This window comes from Trichoderma camerunense, assembly GCF_050948025.1.
Source record: "Trichoderma camerunense strain CBS 138272 chromosome Unknown V8C40scaffold_9, whole genome shotgun sequence".
Classification (NCBI taxonomy): domain Eukaryota; kingdom Fungi; phylum Ascomycota; class Sordariomycetes; order Hypocreales; family Hypocreaceae; genus Trichoderma; species Trichoderma camerunense.
The window spans coordinates 67,296-79,390 of record NW_028145361.1 but is presented as its reverse complement, the minus strand read 5'-3'; the positions used below and the strand labels follow the sequence as shown (position 1 = coordinate 79,390).

General features: G+C 51.9%; 5 protein-coding genes across 5 annotated transcripts; 3 read left to right on the top strand and 2 right to left on the bottom strand.

Annotated features, from left to right (window-relative positions):
• The first annotated feature begins 3,066 nt into the window (after positions 1-3,066).
• Positions 3,067-4,916, top strand: V8C40DRAFT_244859 (kinase-like domain-containing protein). Its single transcript, XM_083215757.1, has 3 exons — positions 3,067-3,283; positions 3,546-4,642; positions 4,768-4,916. The coding sequence occupies exons 1-3, from the start codon at positions 3,272-3,274 to the stop codon at positions 4,775-4,777; spliced, it is 1,119 nt and encodes a 372-aa protein (XP_083072882.1). The 5' UTR covers positions 3,067-3,271; the 3' UTR covers positions 4,778-4,916.
• Positions 4,917-5,330: 414 nt separating this feature from the next.
• V8C40DRAFT_244858 (uncharacterized protein) lies at positions 5,331-5,876 on the top strand. The gene is made up of 2 exons (XM_083215756.1): positions 5,331-5,757; positions 5,807-5,876. Exon 1 carries the CDS (start codon positions 5,393-5,395, stop codon positions 5,684-5,686), a length of 294 nt encoding a protein of 97 aa, XP_083072881.1. The 5' UTR covers positions 5,331-5,392; the 3' UTR covers positions 5,687-5,757; positions 5,807-5,876.
• Positions 5,877-6,001: 125 nt separating this feature from the next.
• V8C40DRAFT_244857 (uncharacterized protein) lies at positions 6,002-6,410 on the bottom strand. The gene has a single exon (XM_083215755.1). The coding sequence runs from the start codon at positions 6,258-6,260 to the stop codon at positions 6,096-6,098; it is 165 nt and encodes a 54-aa protein (XP_083072880.1). The 5' UTR covers positions 6,261-6,410; the 3' UTR covers positions 6,002-6,095.
• A 210-nt stretch (positions 6,411-6,620) lies between these two features.
• V8C40DRAFT_244846 (Endonuclease/exonuclease/phosphatase) lies at positions 6,621-9,226 on the top strand. The gene is made up of 2 exons (XM_083215754.1): positions 6,621-7,372; positions 7,527-9,226. The coding sequence occupies exons 1-2, from the start codon at positions 7,203-7,205 to the stop codon at positions 8,887-8,889; spliced, it is 1,533 nt and encodes a 510-aa protein (XP_083072879.1). The 5' UTR covers positions 6,621-7,202; the 3' UTR covers positions 8,890-9,226.
• A 24-nt stretch (positions 9,227-9,250) lies between these two features.
• V8C40DRAFT_244845 (kinase-like domain-containing protein) lies at positions 9,251-11,762 on the bottom strand. Its single transcript, XM_083215753.1, has 3 exons — positions 10,967-11,762; positions 10,217-10,862; positions 9,251-10,136 (listed from the first exon to the last, which is right to left on the bottom strand). The coding sequence occupies exons 1-3, from the start codon at positions 11,142-11,144 to the stop codon at positions 9,809-9,811; spliced, it is 1,152 nt and encodes a 383-aa protein (XP_083072878.1). The 5' UTR covers positions 11,145-11,762; the 3' UTR covers positions 9,251-9,808.
• Positions 11,763-12,095: the final 333 nt, after the last annotated feature.

Genomic DNA, 12,095 nt, shown 5'->3' with positions numbered 1-12,095 from the left:
ACTGCTGCTCTCTTGACCGATTTCTTGATAATACGAAAAAAACACACGACGGACAAGGGCTTCCGAGACATTTGTGGTGAATCGAGGCGAGAAACCCGGTACGACTGTACAAGGGATTCAATGACCAGATACGCTCCCGCGGAGACTTTTATCTCTACGCCATCACATCACACCTCACTTATCCCAAGTGTCTGTCTGGATACTACTAGTATGGTCTAATACTAATGCAGAGGCGCCCAAAAGCGACAACCCTGTGCTCTCGGGTCTTTTTTGTCGATTGAGCTGAGCGCTTAAAACGACACACGAGTCTGGCGCATGCATTGCATTGTGCATGTCCATCAGTCAGCTGGTCCGGTCTGGATACTGGCCTGCTTCGCTTCGTACAACTAGGGAAACGCTGCATTTGTTGGCCGGAATTAGCGAGTTGAAAAGGCGGAAATGTACATGATCATCAGTACGAGTACTCGTACCATGTTTCCCCTTCTAGGTTCCTTTTCTTACACTTGACATGGACATTTTGCCTTTCTCCCTCCTAGAGGCTCAGACTACCGGTCGGTGTCACCGACCCGGGTAGTGTTATAGTGTTACAAAGGGCGCAGCAAAAGGGAATACAGTAAAAAACTGTTGAGCCGTGGCCGCTCGGGATTCCGTCTACCCCAGGAATTTGGTCAACTGGTGCCGATCTGGCTTCGCATGTCAAAGGTGGTCAGGTGAGAGCGCATGGGTGGCGTTTTGAGGGGTTTGCAGGCGACTTGGTGAGGCTGTCCGACTTGCAGATGCAGGCATTTTCCCTTGAGGTTTTGCTTTGTACTCTCGCTTGCCGTCCAAATAACGAGCACATGCTCTGAGCTTCTCTCGCTACCAATCCAGGCGTGAGCACGCGCCAAGTGAGAGAGAGCTTGGGCTTGGACTTGAGCTTGGAGCTTTGGCCTGTAGCCAAAATTCAAACATGGCCAGCGGCGTTTCAAGAAACCATGAGCTCTTGTACTGCGCAATATAATGGTACTAGGTAGTCATGTTTCTTCGTGAGAGGCGGCAAAATCATGGCCGCATCATGCACGAATGCAAAGCCAGCCCACTCGCGAGTCCTCTCTCGGGATTCTCGTATCCCGAGAAGAGGATGCAGGCGGACAGACGATAAACCCTCCAAGGGCTTGCCACATTTCGAGGCATATTTGCCAGTTCATCGCCAGCGCACGTCAGCGCTGCACGTCTGGCTGGCTGTTACCCAGTGATCATATGCAGGGCGGTAAATGAGGCATCTCGGTGAGCCACTCCCCTGTCCTTGTGGCTCGACAACCCTGGCAATGGCAGCCAGTGAATGCGGCTGAAGGTGCCTCTCGCAGACTCTTGTATGCTTTGTTTCTCCGTGCTTGCTTTTTTGTTTCAATATTGCCTCCAGGACAATCAATTTTAGCGCCGCCATGCTTCACCGAGCCTCAGCTGTATTTCCCACCATCGTATGAGCCGTGATGGATTCGAGCCTCTGGTTGGATATCTCTTCCTTTTGTGCTTTTTCTCCGTTTCACTTCCATTTTGGCGTCTCCTCCCGAGGCGGCTCGGAGGCATAGCAAAGGCACCTAAGCGACCGCTGAGCTCCACACTTGGGTTGAACTGGGCTTCACCAGGCTGCAACGACGGGGAGAGGGGCTTAAACGACGAGCACTGGTTGGAACACGAAATCAACCCGATACGTGACTTGCATCTTGACCCAATTTTCTTATGTGAGGTTGCTGGAACGATGAAAATGGATATCTGAGAGAAAATGGGTTCAGGGTTTGGAAAACCAAAAATAAAAAATAATAATCGAAGAGAGGGTTGGTGCGCTCGGACGGTTGTGAATCAGGCAAGTACTTCGTAGTAGGAAGTTGGGCACGATTCAGCAACCTGGTCCTCCGTAGCAGGCGAGAAAGGCAGCACAGGCGCTGTAAGCATTGGATCGCTGGCTGTGGTGCGATGGATGTACTTGGCAGGTCACCGCGTTGTTCCCTCGCGTGGACGCATCAAGCAGCCTCGGCGCACTTCGACGCTGTGGCTGAGAGCGATGCTCCGTCGAGGTACTTTGCGAGTACCACGCATCTACCTGCACCTGCATCTGCACTCGCATCCTTTGGCCATCAGCAACGGACCAGCGCAGCAGCAGAAGCAACAATCCTCCGGCGGCCAGTCAATGCTATATGTATTTTTGTCTATTTGTGGACAATCCGCCGCCGCGTTGCATTGCCCAAGCAATTTGATTTGCAAGGGCCTGTTCGGTAGCACCCGATGCCTCCCCCGCCTGGCCAGTCACCAGCGGCCTGAATTGCTACTCGTCCACTCGTTCACTGCTCTGCCCACTACCCACTGCAGCTCAGCGCCAAGCGCCCAGTTACAGCGCCCACAGCAGCGCGCGCGCCACAGCACTCGCCCGCGCACAGGCTCAGGCTCAGGCTCAGGCGCCCTTCCAAATCTCAGCTCCCCCTTCTTCTATCCATTCCATCCTCTCCCTCCGCTTTTTTCCCTCTTCCCTTCATTCTCTCTCCCTGACAACCTTCGCACCGACGAGAGCATCGCTTCGTTCGGCACTTTTTCTTTCGAGCATCGCCGCCTTTCGACTCGATTCATCGACACGCCCCGCTGCAGCACCTTCGATCTGCAATAATTTTTTTGTTTTCTTTTTTTTCTCTTTTTCGCTCAGGCCTGCCTTCGTTGCCACGCACCCGCTACCTCGTCACCGACATATCGAATTTGGCGCCCTCCCCGTCGGCTGCTCTTCCAAATTCTCCTCTGCAGGTTAGTTGGCCTCTTGGAGTTTCCATCTCGGTTACTTCGTGTCCATCTTTGCCCTTCTCCCCTGTTTTGCATTGATTTCTCCCTCTGTGGCATATGCAGCCCTGATGGCGTGGTTCTACCTCCTATCCTGGAGCAAACGTTTGCTCTCGTCAGGCTCTTGTCATGCATGATTCGGCCTAGCACCGGATTTTGCTGGTGGCGGATCTAGCCACCGCCCTTCAGCAGGCCCCTAGGCCCACTCCCTTTGTCAAACCATTTCATCACAGCCTCTTTGATCTTCCTCCCTCCATCTCTTATTTTTTTTTTTCCTATTCTACATTTGCATTTTGCATCCTTCATCGTCACTCTTCACACTCGCTTTATTTGCACGGCGATTATTTGGTGGCCAATATTAACAGGCTCTCAGGATTTGCAGTTTTACCGATTCCGATACCCAACATAAACCGACGAGCCTGCTTCTTTCCCTCGAGGAACGAAGCATACAGTCAATACAGTCACCATGACGACCATGGTAAGCATCAAATTCTCCTTCTGATTTTTTTCTCTGTCTCTCGTGGCACGCTTCCAAACTGGGTGCATCGGCCTCAGCGTCCGAACGGCTGGCCAATGCACCTATCGGCAGTGCCGAATGAAACTCACCGCTGCTCTACTCTAATCTATGCCCTTTGGGGAGTGTTTCGAGAGATGGCTCCATCTGTGGAGCAATCAATTTCATCAGCATCATACTTGCTTTTCTCATCAATCATTTGCTAACCTGTCTTCGCGTTGCTTAGGACCTTCGCGTCGGTAATAAATACCGGATTGGCCGAAAGATCGGCTCTGGTTCTTTTGGCGACATCTACCTTGGAACCAATATCATCTCTGGAGAGGAGATTGCCATTAAGCTCGAGTCTGTCAAGGCCAAGCACCCTCAGCTTGAGTATGAGGCTCGTGTGTACAAGTCCCTTGCTGGCGGCGTTGGAATTCCCTTCGTCCGCTGGTTCGGAACTGAGTGTGACTACAATGCCATGGTTCTCGACCTCCTCGGTCCCAGTTTGGAAGATCTCTTCAACTTTTGTAACCGCAAATTTTCTCTGAAGACGGTCCTCCTGCTTGCCGACCAGCTCATCTCCCGCATCGAGTACATCCATGCCAAGTCATTCATCCACCGAGATATTAAGCCCGACAACTTCCTCATGGGCATTGGCAAGCGTGGCAACCAGGTCAACGTGATTGACTTTGGTCTTGCCAAGAAGTACCGCGATCCCAAGACTCACTTCCACATTCCGTACAGAGAGAACAAGAACTTGACCGGCACTGCCCGTTATGCCTCCATCAACACCCATCTCGGTGTTGAGCAGTCTCGCCGTGACGACATGGAGTCGCTCGGCTATGTCATGCTGTACTTCTGCCGAGGCTCTCTCCCTTGGCAGGGTCTCAAGGCTGCCACCAAGAAGCAGAAGTACGACCGCATCATGGAGAAGAAGATGACTACTCCTACCGAGGTTCTCTGCCGTGGATTCCCCAACGAGTTCGCCATCTACCTCAACTACACTCGATCCCTGCGTTTCGACGACAAGCCCGACTACAGCTACCTGCGCAAGATCTTCCGCGATCTCTTTGTTCGCGAGGGCTTCCAGTATGACTACGTCTTCGACTGGACCGTGTACAAGTACCAGAAGAACGCCCAGGCCATTGCTCAGGCTGCCGGCCAGGCTAACCCCGAGGATGAGGACAAGGCTCGGGCTTCCCGTATGACCGCTGCTGCTGCCGTCACTACGTCTAAGCCTGGTGCTGTGCCCAGCTCCCGCCGCAAGATGCTTGAGCGTGGCTCTGGCGCTGGCGTTGATACCCCGGACACTAGCCGTGCCATCGGTGGAAGCGATAGGATGTGAGTTTCTAATTTTAGCTTAGCCCAACAGCTCTTTCATCGTAAGGGGTCACTTTTCCTCCGCGCGATTTGTATTTTCTTGATACCGCTAAAGGGAACTGTGCTGACAAGTATGGCTGACTCAGTGGACGCTAAACAGGCTTCGCTCTGCTTCAAAGGGAGCGGGATATGCCTCCGGCAACTATCGGCCAAACTGAAAGATAGTAACTTTGGGCTTTTTTTTTCTGCACCTCTCTTGTGGGATCTGAGCAAAGTGGTTGCGGGTTGCTGCGAGAACCTCCTTTCTTACCCTTAGTCGACCTTTTCAGACACGCAACAAGCCTACTGTAGTCATCCGATGGTGGCTCTAGTCGTCTTGGGGCCTGTTGTCGATGTTTGTGGTTCTCAAATTCGCCGTTATGCACCTCCCCTCCCTTTTGTTTCATTTCTTTTCATTTGCCCCTACGCATCGCTTTATCTTGTTCTTCGACGCATCTCTAAATTCACGACTTGACGCATGGCTCGGATTACTCTGAATCATGAGGAAGTGCTTTTTTTGGGATTGGAGCCTTTCAACACTCCACCTAAAAGCATCTCCTTGTGATTTAGAGACGTTAATCTGAACGGCACGTCCGGTAACATTTCGTTGTTGGACCGTTGCAGCAATCTCAAAAACTTCATGGCTGCCGTCTCTGATGGCTTGCTATCAGTTGAGAGATGGCCGTACAAGCCTTGCCAGCTCGAGCGCTTAGAATGCCGGGCTTGGACCCCATGGTTCTTGACAATACTCTTCCGCCATGGTCCCAAGCTCAGTCGTTGCGGTACAGCAGCGTCTCAGTGAGCGGGTGTTTCTCCTTTCTTTCCTTGGTCATTAATACTACGCATCATACTTTCTACTTCTCGATTCGATTTTTTTGTTTTCTATTTTTAGGCCGGCGTGTCGAAGGGCAGCTTCTGGGGAAGTCGATGAGATTAGCCTGCAAGTGGAAGGGGCAATCTCTTGGTGCGGTTAACCGGCATTTCATTATTTTGATGGTGAAAGGTTGTCCGCGAAGCTCGCCTTGAGGGACGTGGTGGGGGACGGCAATGGCGACAAGTTTGACACGACTTCGCTTGCAATTGGGCTACCGACGAGACAAGATTTACATTCCAGTGAATTAGCCTAATTAGTCAAGAAGGGGGGTCGTCTTGAAGGAATCGCTACCATGGCTTTTAACTATATGGTATACGAATCACGGCCATGGCACCTGACGCCAACTCGTTGTTGTTGCCGCTGCATACACACTGGGTGTCTGTCATTGAACTCGTCGCGCTCGGACAAGGGATTTTGACGGCACATGGGACAAGAAGACGGTCAAAGCTTCGTGGCATGGTCAAGGCATCAACAACGAGTCTCTTGTCGCTAAGAAACAAGCTCAGCTCAGCCAGTAGTAGGTCATATAGTCTGCAATCAAATTTGGTTTTTTGTTTTTCCTTATACACAGCTGATGCAACTGCCACTGCCACTCAATGTCTCACCCGCAAAGTGTAATGTAGAAATGCGTGTATGCAAATGTACATGTAGTCGCGTGCGTGGGCCAGCAAAGGGTCCCACGAGGCCACCCATGATCACATGTTCCCTTGCCTGACTGAGCCCCATGGCGTTGTGGTGCCAATTAGTACAGATAGTAGTGGCTTCGCAGCGGTAGTGGCCATTGCTACCAGGTACTGACCTCCATACCTCAATACCTATGGCCTAGTAGGTAGCTGCTAACAGGGAGTACAGCTGCCGCCTGAGTGAGGGCCTACGGTGACGGGTTGATCAAGTGTTGAAGCTGGAAGTGGAATTCTATGATGGATTCAATCCACACTTCAGGTTGGTATGGATCAGTTACCTAGTAGTATACTGCTAGCACATACCTAGTGCTACCTGGCACCGCCTAAGCAGTCGAGGTTTAGCAGCATGCACTGCCTGCAGCTGACCTGAAGCCCTCCAGTTATTCTTATGCGCTGACGCAGGGTTAGCCGGCAAATCGAGCGCTCCGTCTGGCACCCTTGGCGATAGTTGCATGACCCGCGAGCGGTACATGACTGTACCTTTCAGCCACACGGAATGCCTACCGGCGTTGGGCGTACAGCAAAGTACCCGCCGCGGCGTCGTATCGAGAGCCAAGCTGAAGAGATATATATTAGGAGACGGGCTGTGTCTTTGGGTCTGGGGGGAAGCCCCAATCGCAAAAGGCAGATTCATATTCACTCTTCATTCAGCCCTTTTGTTCATTTGGTTGCCCACTTGCTGCCTTTTGATTTGATTGAGCGGTACTGTGCTGCAAAGCTAACAAGGGAGCTGCGAACCCCGCTTGAGCGGCCTCTCCTTGCTTGTTCTCTCTCTGTTCTCTTTTGGCGCCTCTTTTTGTCAACTGAACACGGTGCCTGGCACGGTGCTTTTTTTGGCCTTCCCGGCAAATCCAACAAAGCAAGAAAAAACCCAGCTGGAGCTATAATAATACCGGACCAGACGCTCCAGCTTTCAGCCCGTCATTGACATTCGTTGAACATTCGTTTCTTTCTGTCTTTTTTCTCAAATCCCGTCGCAGCATCAATGGGAATCGAACCGCCGAGCGACGCGGCAAAGATGACGCCCTCGACGCTGGACCTGCTGGTCTTGACGTTCAACTGCGCGGCGAAGCTCATCAACGTGCCTGTTTTCGCGGGTCATTTGCAGACTGCTCTGGCGCGGAATGCCGCGGAACTGCCAGAGGTGGTTGTCCTGTAAGTTGGGATTACCTCATCACGACTTACTTCATGTTTCCCTCCCCCCCTTTTTCGGATGCTTTGCTCTTATCCTTTCTTTTTACCTTTTTCTCAATTTTCTGCCTTTATTGCTATACAATGGCTGGATCATCGTGTACTTATTCTATGAAAGATCGCTACAAGAGATTGCCCCCCTGAGCTATGCCTTCATTGGAGGGGACTACTTCCTGAAACCGTACGTGGAACGGTTTGAAGAGGCAATCAACCTCGCGGCTTCACTACATTCGCAAAATGGAGAGAGCAACCGCATCTCAGAAGCTGCTACTACTGCCAATCCTACATCACAGTTATTGTCACAATCACAATCACAGAGTGGGAGAAGCCACTATACGCTCATCAGAAACCTCAACGTGGGGTACACGGCCATTATGATGTTTGCCAGAGATCCAGCCCGGCTCAAGGATATCCAGGAGGCCGAAGTGGGATTCGGTGCTGCTGAGATGGGCAACAAGGGGGCGGTCGGCCTGAGAGCGCTGTACGAGGTCGGCGGAGAATCAACAGAGCTGACGTTTGTGGCGACGCATCTGGCGGCCATGGAGTGGAATCTGCCGCGGCGCAACGCCAACTGGGGCGCCATCATGCGCGGTTTGACGTTTGAGAATCCGGAAGAGGTGTTGAGCAAGATGAGGCGGGATGCCGAATCGAGGAGCCAGAGCTTGTCGTCCGAGGAGGGCGATGCTTCGGAGCAGGCCCGCTTGCTGCGTGAAGAGCACCATGAGCAGGACCTCCGGCTGCAGCAGCAGTTTCACAACCTTTCCGTCTTCAAGCCGTCGTCTCATCTGTTTGTTGCCGGAGATCTCAACTACCGCATTTCTACCACGTCTCCGACACCCTACTCTGCATTCCCGAATCTGGATCCCGGATCGGAAAACTATTACACAAACTTCTTGCACCTCGATCAGCTCACCCGTGAGCGGTTGGCCGGTCGCACGCTCCATGGCATGTCAGAGCAACCAGTGGCCTTTCCGCCGACTTACAAGTACGTCGTGGACTCTAAGACGCCTCCTCCCGGCACCGCCGGCAGCTCCGTTGATGAGGTCAAGTGGGAGTTTGCTTCGCACCGGTACCCCGCCTGGACAGACCGCATCCTGTATCTTGAGCTCCCGTCATGGATCGACTCGAAGATGAAAGTCCGGGCCTACGATGCGCTGCCGGTCATCCGGACTAGCGACCACCGCCCCGTCTTCCTCCGCGTCGACGTGCCACTCATCTCGCCCGAGGACCTTGCTCCCCCAGTCAGCGAAGTTGCTTCCGGATCCGCTTCGCCCGGTGGCAGCGGCGTTGATCCGCGCGTGCGGCTACCTGTGGAGATTGATCCGGAGGCTTGGGAGCGCAGAGTGGCTGCGCGGCGGCGCGAGATCGCGGCCGGGTGGACCATGTTTCTCTGGAGCACGAGGCAAGGGGCGTATATTCTGGGCTCGCTACTGGCCACAGGCGCGAGCGGATACTGGCTGTACCGTTATGCATACATGTAAGGCTGTGCTACTTTGGCCGAAGGGGGGTATGTCTGATGTCTAATTGGTTTGGGCTTTACATCTTTTGGTACCGGAGCATAGACAGGGGAGTTGTTTAAACGCGGCAGTGCAGTTGGGAGGCTGGAGGCGGGGCTGGCGTTTGTGTGGTTTCTTTTCATCTTATTTGTCTGGTTTTATTATGGCGGTTGAGGATTGGGTTGGAGCATGTGTTAGAAATGTTGCAGTTCGCTCTGTACAACGATTCATCATTATCGGCCTGGCTATTCGGCCAAGGTAGATAGATAACTTGGTAATTTAACGTATATATGTATATATACATACACACCGTTTTGAGAGATGTCTTTATTTGTTTAAAAATGTCGTTTGATCACGCCTAGGGCGCATATTAATAGTATTTCCTCCCCCTATAGTATGCTTTGAGACTATATAACACAGGCTGACTTGGTTCCCAAGAGGCTCGTCTCCTTTTTCTCTCTTTTTTTGTTGATTTCATTTTCTTTTCAGACAGCTCCTTTTTCTTATTTGATTAAATAACCATGTATTTGTGGAAAAAACGTCGTCATACGCTACGTCTTCCAAGCAAACATCGATTTTCTCTTATCTCTTCAAAAGTCCTCTCCTAAAACGGAGTATGCGCCGAAGCCCAAAAACAATCATGGCAATAACATTTGGGAATAATAACAATTAAAAAAACATCAGATACCAGGCATAATGCAAATCATTTACCGGCGAGTGGTGACACATCATAAAAACCTTGAAGGAAAAGCAGCAGTAATTACCTATTAAACCCACCCACTCTCTTTTGCCAAGTAAACGTAGACCAGCGCCTTCGGAAAACACAAAAAGCCAAAAAGAATAAACAAAAAAAAAAGGATTATGCAAGCTTATAGTGGGTAAGTAGTAATTTTCGTTTTGGTTTTCAAAAATCTTCAAAGTAGCGGTCGTATCTATTGGCCATGTCGGCGGTGTAAGGGATGCGCGTCCCGTCTTCCTCGGGGTACTGGTCGAAACACTGGTCGTCGCCGGGATATCGAAGGGGAGGGATAATCGGGCCGCGGTGCCGACGGCTGAGCATGTCGTCCCAGTTGACTCCGTTGAAGAAGGGGTGGGCCTTGACGCGGCCGGCGCCGCCGCTGATGTTGCCGAGGCGCCTGGAGCGGTCGATTGTGCAGAAGGACTTGATGATGTCTTGGGCCTCGTCTGATATGGTTGGCTCTTGTGGGAATATAACGGGCTTCTCAACGATTCTTGGTACCCACGAGGTCAGCAATTATAACCAGAGAAAAGGGGGGGAGCTCGTAAGAACCGCAAACGTCCAAAAACTTACTGCTTGTAAATCTCAATAGGATTCTGATGCCAGAACGGAGGATAGCCCGTCAGGAACTCGTATATTAGAATGCCCAACGCCCACCAGTCCACGGCTGTCGTGTGGCCCTTGTTATGAATGACCTCCGGCGCAAGATATTCGGGCGTACCGCAAAGCGTGTAAGTCTCGACCGGCCTGTCGTCTTTGTAGCCCAGCCGTTTCGCGAATCCAAAGTCAACGAGCTTGATGTGTCCTTCCTGGTCTAGCAAGAGGTTTTCCGGCTTGAGGTCTCGATAAGCCACACCACCCTGCCGCTCGTGTAAAAACTCCAATACAAGGACAATCTCGGCGGCATAGAAGCGCGCAACTTGCTCGTCGAACCGGCGGTACTTCCGTAGATAACTGAAGAGCTCGCCGCCGGGGACGTAGTCGAGGAGCATGTATAATGACTCGTTGTCGGAAAATGAGCCTAGCAGATTGGTGATGAAGGGGTAGCCTGCCACGTCTGCCAGTATAGCTCGCTCGTTACGCACGTGGTCGATTTGCTTTAGCTTAATCACCTCTGTCTTCTTGAGGATCTTGAGAGCGTATACTTCAGGGTTCTTTTCTTCCTCCAAGGGTTGGGTGGCGCTGGCAGGGCGGACCAGACATACTCGAGCAAACGTGCCTATATGGGAAAAAAAATTGATTATTTAGTAAAACCTGGTTATCGCATTTCAAGCCTTGCTGCTGGATAAGCACAATGGTGGGTTGAAGAAGGTGTACACGAACCCGTGCCCAGAGTCCGCACCCGCTTGAAATCAGACAGCTTGAAGCTGCGAGTAGGTGGTAGAGGTTGGGGTGCGGAATCGGTAGAGAGAGCGCTGCCGGCATGGCGTTGATGCGGCGATGCCATGCCAGCCGATAGCGCAGTGGTCGCCGGCTGCGTCTCAGCAACCGTGGCCGCCATCCGCGAGACCTTGGACTTGTAAAATGGTTACGAGGCCGTCTGTAAGCGTGCTTCTAGCGATGAATTGGCTGGTGAGTTGGTTGGCGGATGAGGTTCAAGGGAGGTCCATGGCCTCGTGAACGAACGTGATGGCAAGATACGGGGAGACGGAGGGCGAGTGAGAGATTTGCGCATGCAAAAGATGGGATGCGACTTGTGGAAGGCGACACAAAGGAAAAAGCGCAAGGATCGGAGGCAGATGTCGGGCTATAGCATCAATCGAAGCATGGCGGGAGAGGCAGCGGAGGAACTGGCGAAAGGAATCCGGAGGATGGCGGGTAGGATCGATAGGAAAGGACCGGTTGGCCCGTTGGACTTGGCGCTGACTGACGGATATCTTTTTTTTTTTCTCTTGTTCGGCTTTCTCTTGTTCGGCTTTCTCTTGTCCCTGTTTGCTTCTTTTTCTCGTTTATAGCCGGAGCTTTGGAACAAGAGCACGTCGTTGGCTTCGCTTTGCCTTGTGTCTTGTTCTGCTGTGAAGCCTCTGGACGTTTGGGTTAACGTAGGATGAGCTCACGGTGAGACACAACGAGGCAGAAAAACAATGAGGCGGAAACTGAGGTAGAAGCAGAAAAAGATGGTAGAGGCTGAGGCTGATTGAATATCTACTAAAACTAGTGCAAGCAGCGCAGCATCCATTTCATCGTGGGGATCCAGCGAGGGGCGGTTATGACGCAACAAGCGACAGGCTAGAGGGGCCCTAGCAGCCGGTGTCGATACACCAAGGGGCACGCTACGTCTGCGCTACCGGCTAGCATCGCGAGAGGGCAAAAATTTGATCTCGACGGTAGACTGGCTCTTTTGTTTCTTGTCTTGTTGGAAGAATGATGGAATGCTGAAATCGAAGCAGCATCATTTAGTGCTCTAGATGCAACAAACATTTGTTATAGGAGACTCATGTTGTATTGGTTC

Coding starts and splice junctions, on each gene's coding strand:
- V8C40DRAFT_244858 (XM_083215756.1), top strand. CDS start 5,393: ATGGTTCTTGACAATACTCTTCCGCCATGGTCCCAAGCTCAGTCGTTG.
- V8C40DRAFT_244845 (XM_083215753.1), bottom strand. CDS start 11,144: ATGGCGGCCACGGTTGCTGAGACGCAGCCGGCGACCACTGCGCTATCG. Junction 10,863..10,966: donor GGTGCGGACTCTGGGCACGG/GTTCGTGTACAC, acceptor TTTCCCATATAG/GCACGTTTGCTCGAGTATGT. Junction 10,137..10,216: donor CCTATTGAGATTTACAAGCA/GTAAGTTTTTGG, acceptor GTGGGTACCAAG/AATCGTTGAGAAGCCCGTTA.
- V8C40DRAFT_244857 (XM_083215755.1), bottom strand. CDS start 6,260: ATGGGGCTCAGTCAGGCAAGGGAACATGTGATCATGGGTGGCCTCGTG.
- V8C40DRAFT_244846 (XM_083215754.1), top strand. CDS start 7,203: ATGGGAATCGAACCGCCGAGCGACGCGGCAAAGATGACGCCCTCGACG. Junction 7,373..7,526: donor CTGCCAGAGGTGGTTGTCCT/GTAAGTTGGGAT, acceptor ATTCTATGAAAG/ATCGCTACAAGAGATTGCCC.